The sequence below is a fragment of the Centroberyx affinis genome, unplaced genomic scaffold, assembly GCF_046629955.1.
Source record: "Centroberyx affinis isolate AG114_WGS23_722 - 3 ecotype Tasmania unplaced genomic scaffold, CSIRO-AGI_Caff_v1 ptg000521l_1, whole genome shotgun sequence".
Taxonomy (NCBI): domain Eukaryota; kingdom Metazoa; phylum Chordata; class Actinopteri; order Beryciformes; family Berycidae; genus Centroberyx; species Centroberyx affinis.
Window position 1 is genome coordinate 41,100 of NW_027279170.1, and position 25,285 is coordinate 66,384.

The following is a 25,285-nucleotide window of genomic DNA, read 5'->3' on the forward strand; positions in this document are numbered from 1 at the left end:
AAGTTTGAAATTTTGACCTTTGATTATTACGCCCCCATCAATAAGTGTACGCCCCAACCAATTACTGTAATTTTTAAACACCAGAAAAGTGGCAAAATGCATCATCCCTCCAAGTTTCATCAAAATTGGACCAGTGGTGTCTGAGATATCAAAATTTTAACCTTTAATTATAGTGCTCCCATTAAGCCAATCAGTTTAATTTGTATGGGTAAATGAAGTAGTAAGTTTCGTGCCAGTCTGACTTCTGGTGAAGAGTTATGGCCTTTCAGAGTTTGAAATTTTGACCTTTAATTATAGCGCCGCCATCTGGCCAATCCATGTAATGTTTTTAATGCCAAAACACAGTGCCAAAATGCATCATCCCGGCAAGTTTCATCAAAATCAGACCAGTGTTGGAGCAGTTATGGCCTTTCAATTTTAGAAAATTTGCCCTTTAATTATGGCACCCCCATTTGTCCAATCAATGTATTGGAGCACAGTGTGAAGATGTGTCATCCCTCCAAGTTTAATCTGCAGAACACCCCCACACACACACACACACATACACACACACACACACACATACATTTGTGGACATACTGTATTTACTTAATTTTAACAGTTTATTAAATCTGCTAGAAAAAGACAGCAAAGTGTTCTGGTAGGCTTTCATTTAAGAGGGAAAGAAGAGTGAACTGGGTGGGATGTAGGCATCTATCTGACACAAGCCTCACCTTAGACAATAATGTGTTTACACAGTTTGAGAGACTGAAATTTAAGATTGAGATTCAGATTACGTATTCATGTTTGATGTTTTTACATATACTATTCCACACAAGTACTCAGAACATGATTTTAAGATAAATAATGAATATCGGATACCTCTAAATGCCCTTGTGCAATGCCCTTAATCTTGCAAACTTTCCTTCAAAACTCAGTAGAAATGAAAATTTTATAGCTTTTCAGTTAACACTGCAAAACAAAACCTATTCAAAATTTGAAAAGCTTTTTTTTTTTTGCCTTACATTCATATTTTTGAGAGACAAATTGGATGCATATACAAAAGCCAGATTTTAGCTCTCAATACTTGAGTCACTGATTGTGGATACGGTTTGTGAACAGTCATCATCATCATGGCTCTATCTAATAATAGAAACTGAGAAAGCGTTCATTCAAAACACACAATTCTATGTCTTAGAACAATCAAACATGGCCTAATGTTAAGCAAGTTTTAAAAAGCTACTTTCTACAAATCCTAATAAAATGTTAGTAATTTACTCATTTAAACATTAGTGACCTTCAGAGGCAAAGATGAGGAGGATAGGCCTGCCTACTGTAGCTAACAAATAAACACAAAAATGTTTACATACCTGTAAGCAGGAAAACAATCAGGGTGAAACATGAAAGGCTGCTCATTTCTGTTCAGTCCTGTTTACTCAAGCCTCAGTGAATAAGTGTCCCTTTTACCATGTAATCCAACTGAGCAGAAGATATCGCTGGTTTGCAGACACACACAGCTGGCATCATCTCTTAATGGGAGCTTTTGTTCTCGGCAGTTCATTTACAAATGGATTAGATTTCTCAGTAACCCTCCCTGTTACACTCACCATAAGTAGGCTACTGTAGGTACTTATTACATAAATACATGGTAAGAATAGTAGATTACCAAGTAATTACAATTGTAAGTAAGTATATACTGAATTACTTAAAAACATATTTGGTATTACTAATTAGTTTAAGCAACTATATTGTAGTACACTTTCTCAGAAACACCTTCTCTATTACCCATTAATTCCAGGAACAATTTGTGGGTAATGAAACTTTATATTAGCAGTAGCTCAAGATTAATTGTATACATCCTAGGATTCTAGACAACACTTTCCTATACATTAGCTTTTCTTACCTAGTAAGTGTTCATGGCTGTACCCACTTGGAAAGGGTTTGTTAAAGTTAACATAGCCACATACTTCTTCTAGTTGTCGGGATAGTTGAGGGAATTGTGTGTGATGGATCGGCCCTGGTGTGATCCATCACACGATGAAACTTCAGGTCGAAACGTTCTGGCATTTTCAAAATTGCACTGATTGGGGGGCACTACAATATTGGTTTAATTGTCTGTACCTCATGCACAATATATCGGACACTAATCTTAAAGGTGTTCAAAATTGTGTCACTTTCTTCACTGTAGAGCTTTACGTTCCTCCAGTTCGCCAGTAGCGCTGCTCTCCAATACACACTCAAGGGTCAAAGCAAGCTCAGACACTTGAACCCAAAAAGTGATTAAAAAACGTCTTATAGGCCTACGTATTTTCTTTACTATTCTTACCATCTTTTTACCTGGTAAATACCTAGTACTTATGGGTGACTGTAAAAGGAAGGGTTACTAATTTCTGACAAATTAATAAGCACACCAAGCTCCACATTGCCTCATTCTTCACTCATGAGAAGGGAGGCATAGTAACACTGCAGCTATCATAGTCATACTGACTTTTCTGATGGCAATATGTAATTCTCCCCAAATGTTACCAAGATTTTGACATCAGCCTTCCCACAGGGACTTCGAAACACAGGTTTATACACTCTCTTTCTCTTTCTCTCTCTCACACACACAATCCTGAATACTATCAAAACTGTTTTCACAATGTAGTGCCACCAGTGTTAGCCAACATCATTCCTGTTCCACTTGTCACTCCTGGTGCAGTACTACAAACTCACACAGTGGGTGTGTAAATATCATGCCAGGAGTTTTATAAGTCTGACCTTCTCACAGTGGTTTGGTTCAATATTAAATCAGCAGGGGTGAGATGGAAGTGCAGTGGTTAGAACTGTTGCCTCAGAGCAAGAGTGTCCCTGGTTCGATTCCTGGCCCCGGCCCTCTCTCTGAGGAGTTTGCATGTTCTCCCTGTGTTGGTGAGAGTCTCCCAAAGACATGCAAGTCAAGTGACTTGGAGACTCAAAATTGCCCTTAGGCATGAATGTGAGTGCTTGTGTGTCTATGTGTATTAGCCCTGGTTCCCTGCCTCCCACCCAGTGCATATTGGGATAGGCTCCCGTGGCCCTCAGCAGTAATGAGCAGGTTAAGAAAATTAATGATTCATTTACACAATCTAACTGTAAACAGTCTTCTAACTACAAATTTGTTTAGTTTGGGAGGATTTGTCCTTCCAGCACTGTCATCCAGAGGAGATTTCCAACACAGTTGGAAAGGTATAGTTTTCCCATCAATAATTTGTTTTTTAGACGTAGTAAAGAAAAGCACTTTTTAGGAATTCAAATCAAAACAAAGCATGTAATGAACTAGAGAATGTAACAGAAATTACCCCAAAGGCTGGCACAAAATAGAGATTGGATGTATTAACGGGTGAAATGCCCCTTTAACAGACACCCCTCACAGCCCTTCATTGATGCGCTTGTGAGTACAATCTCATAGTATGCATATGGCTGACGTGATTGGCAGTGATACTAACTGTTGAGCACCAGTGCGCTGCAGTATGATGCATTTAGCACAACGGCTCCCCATGCTACATAAGAGATAAACCCTCAAGGCTGATAAACGAGTGCCAGGGTTTATGCTTGTATGAACAGCCTTGAGCCACAGGAATACATCACTCTAATCCATCTCCCACTTCAAACACCACCAATATGTTAATGCTGTCTAATCAATGTCAAGCCTTCGCATTCCAACCATTCTGTACTAGAAGTGAACTGATTCTTGCTTCCTCCTGGGCAATTTCCTGTTCTTTTAAGCTATGTTTCTTTCCCCATACATTATTTGGTCTATAAGAAAAGGATTGAGGACAAATATTTAGCTATTAAATATGAATGGTATTTGAGAAGAACAGCCAAATAAACATGGTAAAACAGACTGCACTTGCACCTCCATGCTCATATATTCATAGTAATTAACCATAGAAATTCACATGGGCGTATAAGAACAAGGGCAGCCAAGAACGCTGCTAATGTTTATGACCTTGTTTATGTAGATTAAGCAATTACGGGCAGAATCTTATTAAAATGAAATCAATCTTTTATTAGTCTCTATGCAGGCTTAGCTATCTTGAAAAAAACATTTTCATATTATGTTTTAAATACTGAAGCATCTATGGGAATAGCGACTTTCATTTGATTTGATTGGATTTATTTGATCATTTTAAAACTATTCACATGTAAACAATATAGTAATACACCTAATTAAAAAACAATCGAGTATAAAACACAAAAAAGTACAAGACTTATTTCCATTGTGGTCCTCTAGTTCAAGAAGGCCATGGGCATGAGGAAGTGTCATTCACTCCCTTATTGATTCATAACAGTAAAATAAACTCAACCAAAGCTGCCATTTCCGCAGCTATGATAGTGATCTCAGTGAATCTGTGTCTTTTCTCAATAGGTTGGTGAGTGCCTGAGGCTACAACAGTCAAAAGACAAAAATCAGAAGACAGAGGAGAGCAAGATTGATAACAAGCAAGGAGATAATGACTCATTTTGTCACAAGGTCATGTGATTAGCTTCATGCAGGAGTGGAGGATCTCAAGACCATGGAGTTCTCGAAGTTTGTTCACATGTCTGGAAATTAAGACAAAAAAGAAGTTAAAAAAAAAAAAAAAAACAGACAAAAAAGCTAATGAAAGCAAACACAATGACAATGTCCTCAGCAGGCTGGCATTCAGTTGATCCTTCAGTTATCTCATGTGAATTGTGAGCTTGGGAATTAAAGACAGACAGAGTCTCGGCAGAGTCACAGCAGAGTCACAGCAGAGCTCTCTCTATAGTCTAGGAACTCTTTTCCTAGGAATAAAAGGCCATATTGAGACTAGTTTGTTGCTGCCATCTCACATTATTGAGGATACTAACACAATGATTATACCCACATAACCTATCAGGGAGGTGCTATGGAAGATTGCCTACAGCAGCAAATCTTCATTGTTCACTTAAGTACTGTATGTGATGAAGTTTTATTTTATTCAACATGGAGTGCTGAAATAAAAATGCCATCTTATTTGTTGCTTTTTGCCCTGCAGTACTAAATAAAACCCTTCAATTCCAAACAAAAGCAAGATTGAAATAGTAATCTTAAAGTAAGGGGGCTGTATAATTTATCATTTATGTACACCTACAGTATAGCCTTTGCAATTATGTTTTGAATAAGATATTAAGCCCAAGCATATTTGAATTTGTCTTTGGAATTACATTTTGAGAGTGTTTCAATGGCAGGGAAAGGCCAACTCCTCTGAAACTGCCTCCTAAAAACCTCCAGTGATCTCACTAATCCAGCCAGTCAGGCAAGTTTCCCCTTCCAGTCTGTCACACCTGTTTCACATCAGTCTGGTGTGAGAATGTTAGGGAATGAGTCAGGATTATAAATAGGCTATATCATGGAACCTGTGAAGAAGGAAAAGTCAGTACATCAGAGCCATTAACACCAGAGTGTTAACTGGAGACAAACTGTAAAGCCTGCAGCACAATTTGTATTGTAATGGACGGGAAGTCCATACTTGAGTTTTTGAAGCCTGAGTTTCAAACGCGGTCTACCTTGGCAATGAGACAGCTAGCTAATCTTCAAGGTGTTTTAGTGAATTTACTATGGAAACACCCTGAATATTAGCTAGTGAATCAATAACAAATAACCGTCTGTGTCATTCCCAAGGTGCAACATGTTTGAACTCAGGATTTTGTCTCCAATTAACGCTCTCTCACACACATGGTTCTGACATATCTGACTTTTCTGTCTTTATAGGTTCTTTGACCGCTATGCTAGCTCAACATTCTTTCTTACGTGTATTGCTAAGCAGGGATTTAAGAACATCAGCATCTTGTCATGGTGATGTAAGGGCAATTTTTACATAGTTCGAGCCAACACTTTCAAGTTCAAGAGGAAAGGCTACACAATGGATAAATAGTGAAACACGTATACTTCTACTCTGATTGGTTGGTGCTTCACTGCATCATCAGAGTGTGGAAAAAATTTGAAGCCAGGTGAACTCCTGTGACTTCCTGTTGCTTTGTAGCCCGTAGTCTGAATGTACCATGAGAGTAGTCTCATGGTGCGTTCAGACTGCAGGCTGCAAAACAACAGCAATTAATTATTTTTCAATGGAAGTCGGCAGCACAAAGCTACAAACGGCAGAACCATAGGACCAGCCGGGTGAAGCTGGAATACATGGAATACATGCTTCTCCAGTACGAGCAGCAGCACAATTTTGTCATATCAAATGCTAAATGAATGAGATACATTTATCCTTAGAAATGGCTTAATTTTATTTGTATCACTATCAGCAGAAAATTAACTCATCTATTCCAGTTTCATCTGGTGGTTCTATTGGTAGATGCCCTTCTTATTTAGTCTAATACTGCAGTAATGGCAACAGTACAGCCTGGCCTAAATAACTAACTCACTTACTAACTCTCTCTCTGTCTTTCTCTCTGTCTTTCTCTCTCTCTCTCTCTCTCTCTCTCTCTCTCTCTCTCTCACTCTCTCAAATGATAATAGCATTTTTTTCTGGGGTGAATCAAGGTACGAACATAACAGAGGTGTATTAAGGGTGAGATGCCCTTTTAAGGCTTTAAATCTGTGGTAAAAGCTTGTTTGATTCACCAGTGCTGTGTACAATTTCATTTACAATTTTCACGCTTACTTTGTAGTGGGCATTTACTCCTAATTTCAACAACTTCGTCCCAAAATGTGTATTCTTAATCCAGTCAAAGTCTTAATTGCTTGGAGGAGAATAAATGTGTGAAAACCAGTGAAAAGAGAAGATTTTGACTGCAGCTATACACTTCATTTAGGAAAATTATGATGATTTTTATTTTTACAATATGACAAAAAGCTATGAAATTTATATCTATAACACTGGACAGCAAAGTGGTGTAGTGAGTAGGGAGACCATCCTTTAACTGAAAGGCTCGGATTTAAGCCCCAGTGACAACAAGCATCTGTCCTGCTGGAGTGCGCTTGAGCAAGACACTGAATGGGAAGAGCTCAGCTGAGCCTGTTAAAGAGTACCACAAATAAACTCCACCTTTGGTACAGAATATATAGAAATATGTTTTTGTTTTTAATTTATCATTGAAAGTAGAGAAACCCACTGAAATGTGCTCTTTTTGACAGCAGTTTTTCATGAATCACAACTTTGACTGGGATTTGGCAGCAAGTGTAAAAATTGTACATGAAAGATGTTCCTACTGAAGCCAATTGACTCTTGAGCACTGGGTAGCCCTCCAAAGGCAGGTGCTTGATAAGCTTATCTCAACAGCCGTTCAGTTCAAAACTTAATTCAAAGCTGAAAATGTTTGTAAGAAAACACAAGTAATTGCTATATACAAGCTGGAAGGAGCTGCTGCACTACTGTGTATAATATGGGCCCTTTAGCAGTCATGAATTTGCCTTATATGGGAATAAGCCCTTTAGTCAGAGCCATAACATCCCCTCGACATCACATTAGCTCATTGTCAGTGTGGCTACCTGACAACCTGCTAGTGTGTGTATCAGTATACCTTCAGGCTAGATCCTAAATGTAATCAACAGCATGTTGCTCATAGAGTGAGGTGAGAGGGCACCTGGGCTCGGATCGACACAGTTTCCCCAGTGCGATAGCTGCATTCTGTTGCACAGCCGTCCTCTTGGCATTCCCTGCAGCGTGGTGCAGCAGTAACGGCACAAAATCCGTGCCCAGCAGGTTGCTAGCAATTCCCTCCAACTCAAGGCAGTGGCCCAGACACAGGGCTGCATTCCCTGACACCATCTCATCACAGCTGGAGCCCAGCAGACGGCGTAAAATGGAGAGTCCTGTGAAGAACAATGAATAGTAAACACGAAGAGAATAACACTGTTCACACACACTCACAAACACACATGAACTAACATGGAATCAGTACACATACACGCTTGCATGCATATATGCACATACACGTACGCACATGCACACACACCTCATTTGCATTAGGTCACCCCTCGACCAAATATTATTCAAAGATTAATGAAGCAGCTCATAAAAGTAATGGTGGTACGTCAATCATTTCTCACTTTTATCAGACTTCACCAGCTCTTCCCGTGCCAAGTGACTGGCAGCAGTGCACACTGTGAGGGTCTTAATGGCATACTTGGTGGTAGTCTGCCCTGGTCCCTGGATTGGAAGAGAGACACAAAAAACAATGACCATACACAAGTAAAATATATGCAAACACTAACTTTGTGGCAGTCAAAAGTTGCATGAAGCCTGTATTAGGATTTGGTATAACTGTTAAGAACGCATACGCAAAAAGGTTCCAACCAAAAAATGGTTTTAGTGACGCCTTCATCAGGTCGTTATGACATTGAATGCTATACAGGACCTTAGGTTACAAGCAGTATCGCACTTGCAGGTGATCATAATGACTTCTATTTGCATGCAGAGATGCGTGCATTTTTCATCATTTCTTTCAGGAAATACAAGTTCAATAAAAGATGGTGATAAAAGTCATATTGGAGATATATTGGTATGATAAGGGTAAAAGATGATAAATATTTTATGAGTGTAGAGTGTTGGGGTAAACCGAGACAGGTTTGGCCATATGTATGTACCTTCAGCAGCCGGCGTATGGTCCTAACCACGCCCTCCTGGACAGCATGCTGAACGGCAGCAGGGGACTGCGGGAGGACAGTGCTCAGCACGCCTGTGGCTCTCTGGAGGACAGAGAAGAATGCTGGCATTAAAAAAGGAGAGAATAGAGAATAGACAAAAAGTAGAGGGAGAGTGGCGGAGGGAAAAGACAGAATAGTGAAAGAGAGGGACAATAGCAGACGACCAAGAGACAACTGCTATGGGAGAGAGAGAGTTGGATGAGAAAGAAAATAAAGAAAATAGAGAAAGAAAAAATAGCTCCTAGTGGAGATAGAGGGAATGAGAGAGTGTGGTAGGGAAAAGACAGAGAACAGGGGGAGAGAAAAAACTGCTATGTCATGAGACATGCAATCAGTGGGGGTTATGGAGTTTGTTAGCAGAGATAGAGTAGAGAGGTAGAATTTTAAGGGACGGAGAAAGTGTAGAGTGATGTCATGTTACAGTCAACAAAAAATTGTAGTGAGCAAAGAGCGAGAGATGATAAAAGGGAAAAAGATAAGAGAAAAAGTAGAAGGCAGAAGAAAAGAGGAAGAGGCCATGCAGGGGTTCTTGTTTTGCCTTGTCGGCAGGATCTACCACATAATGTATTATTTTTAACCTCCATTTTTTCATACATGCTGTTTTTTCCCATTTTTTATTTAGTTAAACACAATTTTTCTCACTAGCTAGGAAAGAACGCATTTCTCAAGTTGGCATTTTCTAACTATATTTCAGCGATAAAACATTACTTTTAAAGTAAATAGTTTGCCCCAAAATGAAAATTCGGTCATTAACTACTCACCCTGATGTCAGTCGAAACTCTACTGAAGTTCATACAAAAAGTAAGCACCAAAAAAAATTAAAAAAAATGTCTACAAAACAGCTTGTGCAGCGTTTAGTAGCCAAATGATTGCACTGTGCGTCCAAAAGTCCAATATTTATCTCATTATCTCCTATATTTTCCTCAAAGTCATTGCTTTGTTCTAGAACGCGCCAACATGCCTGGTCATGCGCGAACCCTACAGATCTATGGCAGAAGTTAACTTCAATAGTTTGGAAGAAGGCTGTGACGGCACCATGGGGGCTTATCCGCTCTGTGTTTGGTTTTCGTAAAAAACCTTCAATGGAGTTTTGACTGACATAGGGGTAAGTAGTTAATTAATACATTTTCATTTTGGGGTTCCTTTGAGGCTACCCTTTCTTCAAAAACACAAGACACAGCAGTAAACTGATCAGTAAACTGATTACGCGAGGTTAAGAGGAGGAGAGAATGAAGAAAATTTTTCCATGAAGAGAAGAGAAGAGAAGAGAAGAGAAGAGAAGAGAGGAGAAGAGAAGAGAAGAGAAGAGAAGAGAAGAGAAGAGAAGAGAAGAGAAGAGAAGAGAAGAGAATTGAGGAAATAAAAAGGACACTGACAGCATGCGGCAGGGAAGAGAAAGAGTGGCAGCCAGGGAGTGGGAGAGGGCTAAAACAGTCAGGAGACAGATGGGAAATGGAGGTCTCTGAGGGCATTGCATAGACAGTGTGAAACTGCTATAACAGTTGTTAGCACAGACAACAGCACCTGGAGCTGGAGTTTTAATCAACTATAATGACACAGACAGGATCCTCTGAACAATATGGGTTGCTGTTCCCACCTTTTGGGGCACATTGCCAGTGAGTTTACAAGCACAAGGAAAGGCCCATTACTCAAGACAAATGTCTTTTATTTTCTCCTTGTTATCTAAAAGAATTGTTTTTTTGTGCTTTGTAGGCTGTGAGCAAGTTTGAAAAACAAAGAAGAAAAACTTTTTCAGCAAGCCTCTTCAACAACTGTAGAAATCACTAAATACTATAATTTTGTATACTTTTCTTGGTCTACCACTGTTCTATGAAATCTCAGTGGGAGTTATGATACAGTGAAGTAACTTTGATGTGTTGGGGTTTGTAATCCTTATACTCTGAGAATCCTGTGGCCTCCTGGGTACTGCACTCTAGTGCTACAGTGAAGGGAGTTCCTCCACTCACAGTTATGATTCCTCCGTCACTATCACTCAGCAGGCCCAGACACAAACCACTGAGGGAAACAGCATGCTCCTACAAAAACCGGAGACAGAGAAGAGGCCAAAACAATTTTCACATACATATCACATCCACATAGGTGAAATCACTAGGGCTGGACCCGAATATTCGACTATTCGGATATTCGTTCGTTGGGTAGGTATTCGGTTTTCAAATTTGGGATTCGGATATTCGTTTTTTTAAATGTAATTTTATATGTAATCATAAGCCGGTTGCCATTAACGCTGCGAAGCAGTTTCTTTTTTTTTTTACTTGCATTCAAACGTCAGTCACATTTGCTGATCGCAATGGTGGCACAGAGAAAAAAGTACCTGAAATTCAAGCTGTCAGTTGTCAAATTCGCTGAACAAAACTCAGGAGAAGCAGCAGCAAGACATTTCTCTGTTGATCTTTTTTTAAAAATCTTTTTTCTAAGGTAGGCTACCGGTATTTTGATACAGGGCTCTCCCTCTCTCTGCGCTTTAGAACGTAACCGCTGTGAAACAATCAGAAAATAACGTTTTATTTCTCTGATTCACCGGCTTTCTCGCTACTACCGCTCCCTCTCTTCATTCACTTTCTAGCTCGCTCGACCATCTCTCTCTCTCTAGCTCGCTCGACCATCTCTCTCTCTCTATCGAAGTTATATGTATGTTAAGTATGTTTTCAGCGCTGTGTTTTTGTGAGGAGGAACTGTGTCTATGTGTGAACTTTGTCGGGTGAACTGTTACCCGTGTATGGAAAGCCAAGCAGTTTCAGGGTGCGTGACTCTTAACCCCCCCCCCCCTGCGGCCGGAGCTTCGAATATTCGCTGTTGATTACTACCGAAGCTCCAAAGCCCAAAAAATTGTATTCGGGACAGCCCTAGAAATCACACATCAAGGTTCACACAAATGCCCCCTCTACTTCCGTTGTCCACTTGCTTTTCATTTTTCCTATATTCTCATCTACTGAATGTCAGTGTTGTGGAGTATATCCATTTACAGACAAGCATTTGAACTCTTTAAAGATGCCAAAGATCCACTCAAGGATGGAATCATAGTTCAGGCCAACCTTGCCTAAGATATCACAGAACTAATGGGGTGCCTAATACTGACATAACTAGAGATGAGGCAGAAGTTTGTCTTTGCCACAGCCATAAAACACCCAGGTAGAATATGATTGTTAAATTGTTGTAATTGAGACTCCACACCAGTCAAAGTAACTTCAGTATCACACATCACCCCCTGTCTTACCTGTATGGCTGGAGAGTTGATAGTGGACAGGTTGATGATCAGCCCAAGCATAGGATAAAGGATGTCTTTGAATTCACATGCACTGCAATGCTTCTGCAATGACAACCAACAAAGTCTACCTTGAATAAAATTGCATCCAGTGAACATATGCACCAGCAAAACAATGTGAAAATATCCAAGACAAACTACTGTATTTCTGATGTCTTGATGGTTGGTTTTATTTTCTGGCATTCAAATTCTTATTGAAGTGTTTTTTTTTATTTTTCTTTAGAAGCAGGTGTTGTGGCATCAGAATTCAACACAAATACCAAGTGAACAGTACTCTTCTATACAAAAGGACAAGTCTGTAATCATATTCACCATGGCGACCAGAAAGGCCTCCCAACATTCTGGATTGTGAGCCATGTTGTGGCGGATGACATCATCTCTAGCCAGACAGCCAATAGCTGATATCAGAGGTGGAAGGACATGCTGATTGGACCTGCTGATATTTCTCTGAAAAATGGAGTAAACACACACACACACACATACAGTATATTAAGGTCCTGAAAGGTGATTCTACCGCTAAGTCTGGCATGATGTTTGACGATGATGCAACTTTTTATGCAAATATCTTACCAGTATTGTTGTAAAAGGGACACAGACAGATTCTGCCAACACATCCCTTAGCTGCATGCAAAAGCTATAAGAAAATATGAAAACATTCTACATGTAAGAGATATTAGATAATATCAGACAACGGTTATAATATCTTAAATATTCCATCATTAAACAAAAGTAGCACATTTCTGTCAACATCCAGTGAGTAGCAAGGCTTGGCTGATGGAGGACTACAAGGTAAAACACCGCAGTACACCAGTATGGTATCTTTTCCTCCCATATACTGATAGTCTGAGAGTCATTTAGGATGATTTACGTTACATAGCAATACACTCAAGTGGTCAAACAGCATTGATTGTCATGCTTCATCAACATCCGTCAACAACACTACAGTATTTGAGATCGGTACTTTCACATCCATTTTTTATCTAATCACCAACAAATCTATTGTCTATGATCGGAGAGTAAAACACGCAATATCTTACAAGCAATACCAATCAGTTTTTTTTGTGATGAAACACAGTTCCATAGAAAGTATCCCTCACATCTGTTTCTTAAATGGTAGTGTTGTCTTTAGTGTTGTCCACTTAATTAAGTACACCTAGCTAGTACCTTTTGCCTCCAGACTGAACTTTTTGAGGTATTTGATTCAACAAGATGCTGGAAACCTTCCACAGGGATCTTGGTCCATGCTGAAACTGATAGTGTCATGCAGTTCCTGCAGCCCTAGTATATGCATTTGTTTTTCTTTGGAACAGTCTCCCTGCTGCGATTAGAGAGGCAAATTCTATAGATGTCTTTAATACCAGGCTTAAAGCCTATTTATTTTAAATTTTCCATTTTTTTCCTTGTTCTCAATGAGGGTCTAAAGTTCAGGGGTGGGGGGGGGGGGGGTGGGGGGGGGGGTCATTTTTACGTATTGTTTCATAATGTGAGCATTGTGAAACCCTTCAAGACTGTAATTGTGATTATAAGCTATACAACACTGGCCAACAGTATCTGTGCACCAATATATCTGTTTGGCACTAGAGGGTAGGTGGGCGGACATAAAAATTAGCTGAATTGTTAGCATGAAGAGTGAACCCGTCTAGGTCGTACTTCATGCTAATACATTCTAGCGAAGAAATTTACTGAGAGCTATGGACGGGAAAAAATGTATTTCCCTATTTCACTGCTTGACAGCTCGACTTATTTCCTGCTGCGTTTGAGAGCCCGCCTTGTCCTTTCGTCTCCATTTTCATGAAGCACCAGAGAGGGAAACAGGTTGAGAAACGGAACGGCCTTTTGCTTTCTAGTGAGATTAACACTGGGATAGCACGTATTGATTTATTAAAGATGTCACACTCTGCATTTCTCAGAGGCCCTCTCCTGACGTGGGTGGATTTTAAAGCGTTTTTAATATATATGGATATGATGTATGTGAGGATAATAGGCTGTCCTATGGGTCATAGTCTGAATTCTGCAGAGTATCTGAAAACGATATGTATTTTCTCATGCAGAAATAGCATTCATCATTTTCTTTTGTGTGATGAAAACTCTTGTGTAGTTGCTGGGCTGTGCTGCATATGTAGTACTTGTTTTCTGACGCAAACTTCTCCAGAACAACCACTGCTGTGTTCTCCTGCTGCTGCTTTGGCTTTGAGATGCACTCCATGAGGTTCTTCATTAACCTTCAGATCCAGATTAAGTGCACAGTACAGAGAGAGAAAGAAAAATGGAAAGAAAAGGAGAAAGAAGGAGAAAAACATTTGCTAAAAATTACACACTCTCCATTAATATCAAAAAAGTGAACTGCATGTAAAATGAGATTGATAACTCAAGACAGGAAGACTATTTGTAGTGCAAATACAGGAAGCCACCGCATAACTTTAGCACATTAATGAATAGAAAAATTTATTTCACTACTCAAGGGGAGAGGGGTGGAATAGAATATGTGTTATTAATGATTTGCCTATTGAGAATATAAGCCAAAATTCCCTGTCATATTTCACTTTTTAATTTCCCTACCCTCTATGTGCCTGGGTTTGGACCAGCAGAAATGCATTTTTAATCAAGCTGTGCTATTGCACTCATCAATTGCAATATGATGACAACATGGAACAATTTCTTACATGTGCAAATTCAAGTTGTCAATGGCCAAACCTCTGCTGTGTGGCATCTGTGAGTACAAACACAGCAGTGCCAGGCATTCTGTCCGCACTGCAATGTGTTCTGATGTTACCAAGTAAACAATGGACTGGCTGGAGGCTGGGCATGTCATCAGCATCTTCTGGTTTTCATCTAAAAGCAAAAAAATGTGAGCATGTGCAGAGAATGAGTTTACTGAACACAGAATACGCTGTGTAGGAATATATTTTATTTCTATATGTTCCTGATAACCTGCTTACTGTAAGCACAAACTAGACTGTAAACACAACTATAACAACTAAGTTCCATTCACAGATTGATACTGCAGAGCCATATGCATTTTTGTGCATATGGCTTTTGGATAGCTATTTGGATAGCTTTGGATTTGTCACAGTTGGCACAAAGAGTTAATGTTTGTGAAATTTGATGTGTTGAAGCCCACATAGCTTGTGTGACTCAAAGACAAGTGAGGGCTTAACAAGAGGAGGCTTCAGCACCACCGTGGCAATAACAACACAAAAGCATTATTGAAGATGTTCGGTATTTCAAGCATTATTTCTCTTTTTTCCTGCCAATTCAATGAGAACAAATTGCTGTGTGAAGAAAGAGAGCAAATTAAGTGTACCTCAAGCACCAACATACCATTTCCATTGCAAATCATCCTCCATAATTTCAGAACGGACACACACAACTCCTGGGCATACGGTTCCCTCGTTTTCTGCAACAGGCAACTGTAGAGAAACCAAACTAGGTATTCTTAATTGCTCTTCAAATGCAGAAATAAGGAAAATGCAGTTTGGACACAGGGTTAACAATGGTAAAATGATAATGGTAAAAATGCATTAAAATCTCAAAACAAATTATAGCTGCTGTGCAGTGGTCAGTCGGGGCCGGGCATTTTGAGGGGGTAGAGGAAGAAGAAGAAGAAGGAGGAACAGGAAGAAGAGGAGAAATAGCAAGGGGAGGAAAACAAATGAGAAATACATAGATAACATAACATTTCAATGAAAAGCAACATCACATTTCATCTCTATTTTTTATAGGCATAGAAGTGATTAAGTCCAGCCAAAGAGGTGGTAATGTCAATTTTCTCAGGAAAAAGAGAGTAGCATTTTGGATTTTCTATTTCAAAAGTTTATTTCCAGGGGGCATGAATGAGGACTTCTCAATTAATGAGTTTTATAGTGGTTCGTAAATATCTCTCATGTATGTGGTTTTGTAGTGGGGTTTTTTTTTTATTTTTTATGATGTATTATTATTTTTTATGTTATTCTTTTATGATGTATTTTTTACAGGCCACATCAAATAGGCACATTTTGGGTTGAGGCCTCTTCTGTACAAACTCAAGTACCACCCCTTAGGTGCACTTCTCCAGTTAATAACCCAATATGGTGTCACCCATGCCCCTTATTGGACACTCCCCTTGCCTTTCTGCCAGTCTGGGACTGCGATTGGCCTGAAGCCACATGACCCAACCCATCTTTGTAGGTACCCCATTGATATGTGTGTGGATGTATATGATTGGTTGTCTTTTATTTTTTTTTACCTTTTTGAATTTTTTCTGTTACCCTATTTAAATGTTGTTTGTAATGTGTTTCATGATGACCCTGATGAAGGCCACAAGCCGAAACGCGTTGGTCTAACAATAAAGTTGTTCTATATACTACAAGTGTTTCTGGAGTTTTGACCTTTTTAGACCTTTTTCCCTTCTCCATGCACCTTGGAAGTAGGTAAGTAAGTTGTGCCAGAAACCCCTACTCTAATTTATTTTTTGCAAAGATTGATTGCTCCATAAGCCAAAAACTGATGTTTAAAGATGCTCTATTTCCATTGACTGCAATAGTTTACATGAGGGCAGAATTCAAAATGTGTCAAAAATGCAGTTTTTGAAATAAAATTCTGAAATTTAATACACTTTAATACACTCATTTGTGGAGGACAGTCTGAAGATGCAGTGTAGCAAGTTTGGTGTCAATTGAGCAAAAAATGTGGGAGGAAATAGGTTTAATTAGTTTTACAGTTTTTGATAAAAACAGAGTGATGGACTTCAGAATTTGCACTAGGTTGAAGTTTACAAACGTTTCTTCACACTTGGGCCTGCATTGAGGTTGAAGTTGCAAAGCCGTAACACACACGGCTGATTTTTAAGGAATTTTCAAAGTTTAGAAATTTAGGACTATTGGCTCCCAATTCCAGTTGAGGAAGTTTGGCATGGGACTGGACCTATGTGCAAAGTTTGGTTTATTTTAATGCATGAGAAGTTAGATTTCCTCGGAAGAAGAAGAAGAAGAAGAAGAAGAAGAACATTGGCAAATACAAGAGGAGCAGCAGAGCTGCCCGGCCCCTAATAATGGAAACACAATAAAACCAATAAAAACACATGGCATAAAACACAATATAAAACATAACAAATTGCCACAATATATACCTGGACAGATAGGGAGTCAATAACTCAGTATTGTGCAAAAAAGGTAATTCATCAGTGCAAAATGCAAAGTTCCTACACAAGCAAAAGGGACCATATCATTTAATGTGCAAATTAAGCAATCTTGCTGCTGTGAGTCCCTGATTCTTTTACTCTTAAATGCAGGCTCTCTAAAGCAGCGCCCAGAGCGCATCAGTTCAAACTGCCCTTTAACAGGGTGACCAAGGCAGGTGAGAATGGCATTGGTCTTCCTCACAAAATACCTGTCAAAGATTTCAGTTAGTTGTGCCTGGCTCACACCAGTAACCTTACTGGCTATTTTCCACCAAGCTAAATTTCTTTGCAAAAACCTAAACAACTTTCCAGACACTTTGTTCCAACTTGAATAATGACAGTGCCAACACAGAGGAACATGCAGAGTGTGAAGAGTGCGTGAAGTTAATAATACCCTTACTAATCTGGCATGTGGGAGTCATAATTGTGTCTTGTCGTACAAAACTTCCCCTCTTTCTGGGACAAAGCACGGGGCCTTTGCTCATTCCAGGGCTCATCTCAATCTCCAGTGTGATAATGTTTTCCTTTTTGGGCCATCATTTACTAAGACAAACAACCAAGGGAGGGGAGGGTGATCTCTCTCTAGGCTGGGCCATCTTTGTCTCTGTATGCCCCTGTCACTGGGTCCATCTGTCAAAGCCCCACTGAGGGCTGTCAGCTGCCTCTCCCTCTGGTCTCCTTACCTCCTCACCATGTCATTGCTGCTGATGATACTGAAGCCATTGTTCAGTCTGAACAGGGTCTGGCCAGTACCTGTTAGGAGAGAACACTAGATAATGTAAGAACACAGAGAACCATATATCATCGCCAGGCAGCCTCCAGGTTTTACAGAAGCACAACGCCTCTCTCTCTCCTAGATCAGCCTGGCTTGCGCACTGGTTCACGGTCAAGGGCATGAGAGAGTAGAATAAATAAAACACATTTGGAACGAGTAGGTGAGTGAGGAATGGTCTATTTTCCTCAAATAATGAGTTGGACTAAACAGACAGTAGAGCAGAGCAGAGAGGGAGTACTTCGAGGGGAGAAAGCCTGTAATGTCAGCCCTGCCGACATCCTTTCAATTGTGAGTTATGTAACTTTTGCCCTTTTCCATGAATGGCACTGTGAGACAGGCATTATATCATCTGACAATACACTTTTATTCATCCAAATGAAGAAAAAGGAGAGATTGGACGAGAAATGTTTGTCTTTTTTGCAAAGGACAGCCGGTGCAAAGTAATATGGTGTATTAGAAATAGCAATACAAGTTAAAAGAGGGACAGAGAGTTAATATTACACTAAGGAAGATTCTTGAGAGTTTTATAGCTTACTGAGAGTGACAAGCTATAGACCTGTATAAGAGCAGTGATGGGTCGGGCATGTCATAACTAATACAGCTATTCAGTTGAAATGTTACAAAATAAATACTCCTCTGAGGATGCTGTTAACCTTGATAAATTGTGCTGTTAGGCCCTTTCTACAAAACTCAGAAATGTGTCTTTTCTGCCTTTTGGCTCAAGCCAAAAAGAGATATTTTAGCAGTGCAGAGTTTCAAAGTCAAATTGTTGGGTCAAGAGTATTCACAGGAGGGTGTATCAGCAGCTGACAGAAGAGAGGTGAACAACTTGATGGAGAGCACTTGCTGTCTGCAATCCAAGGTTATTAACACCCCACCTGTCCCTTCCAAAGAGGACCTGATAAACAAATGGCCTTTCCTCTTCATCCAGAAGTACTTTTGATTTCCTCACCAATATTCCTTTTTTTGGCCAATGATGAAGATTTTGTTTAGCTTTTTTCTGCTTATTGCCATTTTCATGCACATGCTGGATGAAAAGTCATGTGCATTGATCTTGAAATGTACTATTAAAGATGTGCAGTGTTGTGTTTGTTTCTTACAGGTGACTGGCGTAGCAGCTGATGGAGAAAGGACACACGTCCTACGGCCCTTGATTGATAATACTAATATGCACAAGGTTGCAATGAGTTTCTGTGTTACAATAAGAAAAAAAGAATGTGTTGACTTTGTAGACAAAGCACACACATTTATGTGTATGTGTCTATATTTGTATACAAGGTGGCGTAATTCCACCTTAACTGAACTTATGTTAATTTCTAAATATCAACTTTGGTACTTGCTCACACTCACCCACTGTCTTTTCTCTCATATTTTCCCTTTTTGGTTTCTATTATATGCTGTTGCACCAAGGCTGTCACTCATGGTTTCAAACACAAGCATCTTGTTTGAGCCAGTGAAAGGGATTTTTGAAATGTAAACAGACATTTGGATGTTTTAGACATTGCTTAAGTATTGCTGCTTGCGCTATGTTCCAAAGTGATATAAACAAGCTTTTTTTTGGGGGGGGGTTTTGTATTGCTTTCCTTAATGATTTAGATTAGAAAAAAAATAGGAGAGAGGGACCATCAAAATTTTCAGTTTCTTTCTGTTTTGTTTGTAATAAACATGTTTTTCATACAGAATTTGCTTTGTGAATTGAGGATTCAGCAGCAATGTGGTAGCAACTACTGATATTACAAATTTCAGAAACCTGCTCCATTTCTGACTTACAATAATGTTTTATAAACTACATTTGCAAGAAAAGTTAGGTGAATTTCAGGTGGCATACTGAAAAATACAATGCAATACCAGAAACATTTCAGTGTTCACAGTATTATCCTGTAATTTTCATTTACAGTAAAGTTAATTTCCAGTACAGTATTTGTAACAAATCACACAGTAGTATACTAGTAATATACTAGTTTTTAAGCAGTGATGGTCCTGTATGTTTTTTTACAGTAATATTACATTTGTTAATATTGTAGATAACACATAAGAAGAAAAAATGTTTTGATCAAACTACAATTCACTAAGTAGGAGAAAGCGCTTCAATAACCAACCATCTACAAGGAATGCTGAGCCAAAAATCTGTGCCAGTTAATCAAAAAGGAACAGAAAAAACCTAGCACATCCCACAAATTAAGGCAAAGATAACAACATGTTTTGGCACAAACAGGCAAACATTTTGTTTCAGTGCATTTGCCAAATTAAATTGAAGTCCAAAGGCAAGTGCTCTATGGCCTTTGCTTGACACAGGTGCTACCTTTCACTCTTTTTTGGCTGGGCCAGCAGCCAAAGAAGTTGGTTTGTCACAGAGTTGAACAAGTTGAATATGTTAAGCAATGTGAAACACACATGTGCCAGCAAAGACCTGTGATGGCTCTAAGTTTGGCTCGTCCAGCGGAGGCATGAGGTGTTGCTTTATCACTGGTAATGCTGCCTGAAATGGCAAGGGTCATCTGGTTACATTACCTTAGCATAAAATGTTTGTTTGTTTGCTTTGTTTGTGTAGTCTTATCAATTTGCCAATAATGCTGGCATTGCATAAAATAAATAGTTTGTCAGTGAGATGTGGTAAACCATTGTATTATGGTATTATCCATGTTTTGTTAGTGCAGCTTGCTGTCTTTAGCTAGTTTAGAGATACCAGAAGTGGAATGGAGGTATTTATTTAACTTCTTGTGGCAAATTACCCTACAAGGTCCAAATGAAGCGAAGACTTGCTCGCACCAGTAGTTCACCTATTGATAACATTATCTAATGTTAGCAATCAGCTACTTGTTGTTGATGTTATATTGGAGGGGATGAGTCAGCCTACAGGCAGGAGATCGACCGCCTGGTGTCCTGGTGCGGACTCAATAACCTTGAGCTCAACGCTGTGAAGACAGTGGAGATGGTTGTGGACTTCAGGAAGAACCCAGCCCCACTCACCCCCATCACCCTGAGAGACTCCCCAGTCGACACTGTGGAGTCCTTCCGCTTCCTGGGCTCCATCATCACCCAGGACCTCAAGTGGGAGCTGAACATCAGCTCCCTCACAAAAAAAGCACAACAGAGGATGTACTTCCTGCGGCAGCTGAGGAAGTTCAACCTGCCAAAGACAATGATGGTGCACTTCTACTCCTCCATCATTGAGTCCATCCTCACCTCCTCCATCACCATCTGGTACGCTGCTGCCACTGCCAAGGACAAGGGCAGATTGCAGCGTATCATTCGCTCTGCTGAGAAGGTGATTGGCTGCAATCTACCTTCCCTCCAGGACCTGTATGCCTCCAGGACCCTGAGGCGAGCAGGAAAGATTGTGGCCGACCCCTCCCACCCTGGACACAAACTATTTGAAACGCTCCTCTCTGGCAGGAGGCTGCGGTCCATCAGGACCAAAACCTCACGCCACAAGAACAGTTTCTTCCTGTCTGCAGCTGCCCTCATCAACAAGCCCCGGGACCCCCACTGACACAGACCCTTATCCCCCCCCTATACTCCATACCTTTGCACATGCTCTGGTAAATATTTTGCACATACCCATAACAGTTATATTGCACATATACATTTGTACATATTTTTATATTTCTTATTATATTTGTATTATATTTTTATTTTATTATTATTATTATTATTTTTATTTTATTTTATTTTATTATTTTTCTCCACGTTTATGTTTATTGTATGCACCTCCATACCAAAGCAAATTCCTTGTACTGTGAAAACTTACTTGGCAATAAACTTGATTCTGATTCTGATTCTGATTCTGATTCTGATTCTGATTCTGATCTCCCAACAAACTAAAGGCCCTATTTTCGTGAATAAAGGAGCAAGCACTGGCACTGGAGCAAGTTCAAGAGTGATGTACTAATCCACAAATGGTGACTATAGAGGACTTCAGGCTACGCCTTCATAAATCTACAGGACCATCAGACAGGCAACACCATTCACCAGCCACCTAATCTAAACGTTACAGGGAAGGTCACTGGGGTTAGCAAATGGGCACCTCGCATCACAGATGTTTCACTGAATTAGGCCAACGACAGCTCCAGAAGGCTCAACAGTGATTCTGGCATCCCACAAACACACCCCCTGCACACACACGCACTCCGCTCCCCACCCTACCCCACCCCCAACCTAATTTCAACACCATTAACATGACTCAGTAATTTCTAAATTTACTATTGATTTCAAAAACAGTAAGTTAATGGGACAGCCAACATTTCTGGCTTGGAACAGCCCACTCAGCAGTTCAGCAACTGAATTACATCAACAATTATAGGCTTAAGGGACAGCTGATTCTGCTAGATCAGAAACCCAATTCTATCAGCACACAATTATACTGAGAACAGTATATCACTCATACGGCTACCATATATATACTATATTATACATAATAGATTTCCATACATTTTTTTTTTCATATGTCTTAGTCAGCATATTTTGGATTCCAGCTGATATCTTTTCTTTCAGCCAGAGTAATCACACTGCCAACAAGCATTGCTACAGTGAAACAAATTGTTACTTTTCAGTCTCATCGTTAGGCATAGATTGTCTACATAGCAGAATAGGAAAAATTGTCTAAACTAGTGAAGTATTACGTAATTTCAATCAGGAAGACTACTTATCTCCGCCCCTCTCTCCCCCTAGTTTCATTCAAACTTCTCCCTATCCAATCACTGTTATACAACGCATTCCCTCGCTTTCAATATCCAATCCATGCAAACCATCTCTTTCCCTCTCTTTCTCGCAGAACCAATCATCTGAGTGGTCGAGAGTATATACACGTCATTTACTATGTCATTACGCTACTCACGAATGTGCATGCTGTCTTTCAGTCGCTGTCATTCCAGCCGTTTCGCCCCTCCTCCTCCCCTGCCACCACCAACGTCATGGCTCCAGAGGGATTCCCCGGGGGGGAATCCTAATTCTATCCCATTCCCGACGCCCTCCTAACTTCATCATGGGAGGCGTGTCATCATGGAGCCTACGCCAAACTCTAATTGTTTTATTCAATAAAAAATATTCATCGAACATTCTACCTAGTCTTTCCTGATTGAAGAAATACTATCCTTCACCCAAGTCAGGTGTGCTAATGTAGCATGGCCCTCTATCATAATGGTAAGCACAGGAGCTGTAAGTCACTACAGAGAAGGGGACTTTCCTTGAGAAGAGGCTGTAGTCCTTGCTAGTGTGAAGGTGCAACATGTAGCACAAAAGAAACTATGATATCTGGTTTGATTAGGAACTTGGGCTCATTTTGACTTGGGCTCACTTTAAATATTTATTATTGTATTTCCTTGTCCTCCAGGCGGTACTGAGGTTTTGCTCTCTCTCTCTGTGGCTCTATAGACTGGATTGGAAATTTGCTCACTGTGACAAGCAAATGGAGCATGAAGAGAAATCAATGGTGGACAGCATCAGGTCTCCCTTCTCTTCCATTTTCACAGGTATTACAAATTGTTACCCACAACAAACATTTGGTTTTCGCAGCCATGCTTCATTTGATGCCATGTCCTAGGAAGTCCATTGCAGGCACTTAAGTATTAACAAAGAGGTTGACTTGAAAGACAACTACAGCTGAATCATGAATATGACCTAGAATTGCCTAAGGTGGCGAAGATTTTTCTCTTTTCCTCCCTCATGCCCTCTTTACGCACCCTAAAGGAGCTTCTATTGCTATCATTTTGGCCATAGAACCAGGAGATGGGTGAACTAGTGAAGCAAGTTATTGAGTAAGGACGCACAAAGAGGATAAAAGAGAGAGAGAAGGGGGGGCATCTCCATATAGAGCACTCACAGTCAGTAATGGCTTGTGACAGAAGCTCCAACCCTCCACAGTAGTAGAGGGGGATCTGTTCGGGCCTTGACAGCTTCTCTAGCAGCTGGGGCACTGTTGTGGCCTTCTCCTCTCCCTTGTCAAACTCTTCCCTCGCACTCCTCTCCTGGCTCTCTCTCTCTTCTTCCAAATCCACCTGGGTCAGGTATTCTGTGAGGAGAAAATGAAAAGAGATGAAAGAGGGGAAATGAGAAAACAGAACCTGATCTGAGAGAAAAATGGTTCCAGAGCAGCTGAGCGTGTAACTATAGTTGTACTGTACTATAGTAAGGCAATCTGAAAGCCAACAGCCACCTCAAGATAACTCCCTCCCCTTCCCCAATACACCCAGAGAGGAGGAGAACAGTGTGGTAGCACTGTTTCCTATGTATTCAAAGTGTAATGCTACAATATACAACAAATGGTCTTTGCAAAGCTGTGTACATGAGACAGTGATAGACGCAAAGTAAGGGAGGGGTTTTAGGTTCTTCCTGACAACAGCCCACACTGCTTGTCTAAACCAGAGAACTAAGGATCGTTTTCTAACTTTTCATACAGCTTCCATTAGTGTCTCTCAGCTATTACAACATTGGACCCATAAGCATTCAAATTCAAATCTGTAAATACACTGACAACAAAAATCTGGGCAAATTCTTTGCAATGGTACTATTCCTTGTAAACAAAAACTAACCTTTCCAATACTGAACACAATCACACTAGGAAGGAGAAGAAATGTCTTTATTTGCTGGGCAACAGCGGGATGACATGAAGCTTTAGTTTCTCATAGTAACTTTGCAACTAAACGGGTTGCTCACGGGGGGACGGCAGTGGCGACCACATCGCCCTGCCAGGATGAGTAAGAACTGTATTGTGGTAGAGGAGGAAAAGGAATCAGCCAAACTGAGGGCTATGGAGAACCTTTCCTCTGTGCTTTGGATGAGGTTGATATACAATAGTAGTATTCTTAACAATGTTTGAATGATTTCATGGAATAATAATGAAAATGACCCTCTAAATTTCCCTCTTAATTTCCAAAAAGCATAAATATATTCCAAAAACCAGTTGAGATGGTGTGAAATGATACAGCCCTAATGAGGGCAATACCCACAGAATGACTGGAATAAATATGAATTTTCCTTACCCAACCTCTGGAAAAAAAAAATTCTTTACCTTTGACCATCTTCTCCCTTCCAGGTTCAATTTCCACTATCTTTTCATAGCAGTTTCTGGACTGAAAAAGAGAGGTTTTTGGTACATCACTCTGGTAATATGATAGGTTGATGTGCTTCACTGATCTCTTCCGGAACCATGGAAATCAATACGATTCTGGCCTCACCAAAATACGATCTCAGCACAAAAGAGTGTCAGCAACAAATTGTAAACCATGATGGGAAATAAATTGTGCACTTTGCAATATTTGTATCAAAGAGAATGTTGACCAGATATCAATATGTTAAAATAAGCTTATTTTCCAATGAATGGATTGGAATAGCTGTACAGCAGATTTTACAGAAGCTTGCTGTGAGCTCGCATTACTAAGGATCAATAACAGGCCTGCAGAGATATGCAACCATACTGATCCTAAGAATTACTAAAAAACCTTACCAACTTTGCTCTGAATTGCAGGTCAA

The 25,285-nt window shown here is 40.0% G+C and overlaps 1 protein-coding gene across 1 annotated transcript in view; it reads right to left on the bottom strand.

Annotated features, from left to right (window-relative positions):
* Nucleotides 1-4,098: 4,098 nt before the first annotated feature.
* The window catches only part of ttc12 (tetratricopeptide repeat domain 12), a 29,291-nt gene continuing 8,104 nt past the window's right edge, over nucleotides 4,099-25,285 (bottom strand). The window contains exons 8-21 of the mRNA XM_071517786.1: nucleotides 24,825-24,885; nucleotides 23,637-23,825; nucleotides 17,724-17,793; nucleotides 15,204-15,292; nucleotides 14,546-14,714; nucleotides 14,009-14,104; nucleotides 12,453-12,516; nucleotides 12,195-12,329; nucleotides 11,835-11,927; nucleotides 10,567-10,635; nucleotides 8,540-8,641; nucleotides 8,003-8,102; nucleotides 7,537-7,765; nucleotides 4,099-4,545 (exon numbers count right to left, since the gene is read on the bottom strand). Coding sequence (XP_071373887.1) covers nucleotides 4,476-4,545; nucleotides 7,537-7,765; nucleotides 8,003-8,102; nucleotides 8,540-8,641; nucleotides 10,567-10,635; nucleotides 11,835-11,927; nucleotides 12,195-12,329; nucleotides 12,453-12,516; nucleotides 14,009-14,104; nucleotides 14,546-14,714; nucleotides 15,204-15,292; nucleotides 17,724-17,793; nucleotides 23,637-23,825; nucleotides 24,825-24,885 — 1,536 coding nt within the window. The 3' untranslated portion in view covers nucleotides 4,099-4,475. The remainder of the gene's footprint in view (nucleotides 4,546-7,536; nucleotides 7,766-8,002; nucleotides 8,103-8,539; nucleotides 8,642-10,566; nucleotides 10,636-11,834; nucleotides 11,928-12,194; nucleotides 12,330-12,452; nucleotides 12,517-14,008; nucleotides 14,105-14,545; nucleotides 14,715-15,203; nucleotides 15,293-17,723; nucleotides 17,794-23,636; nucleotides 23,826-24,824; nucleotides 24,886-25,285) is intronic.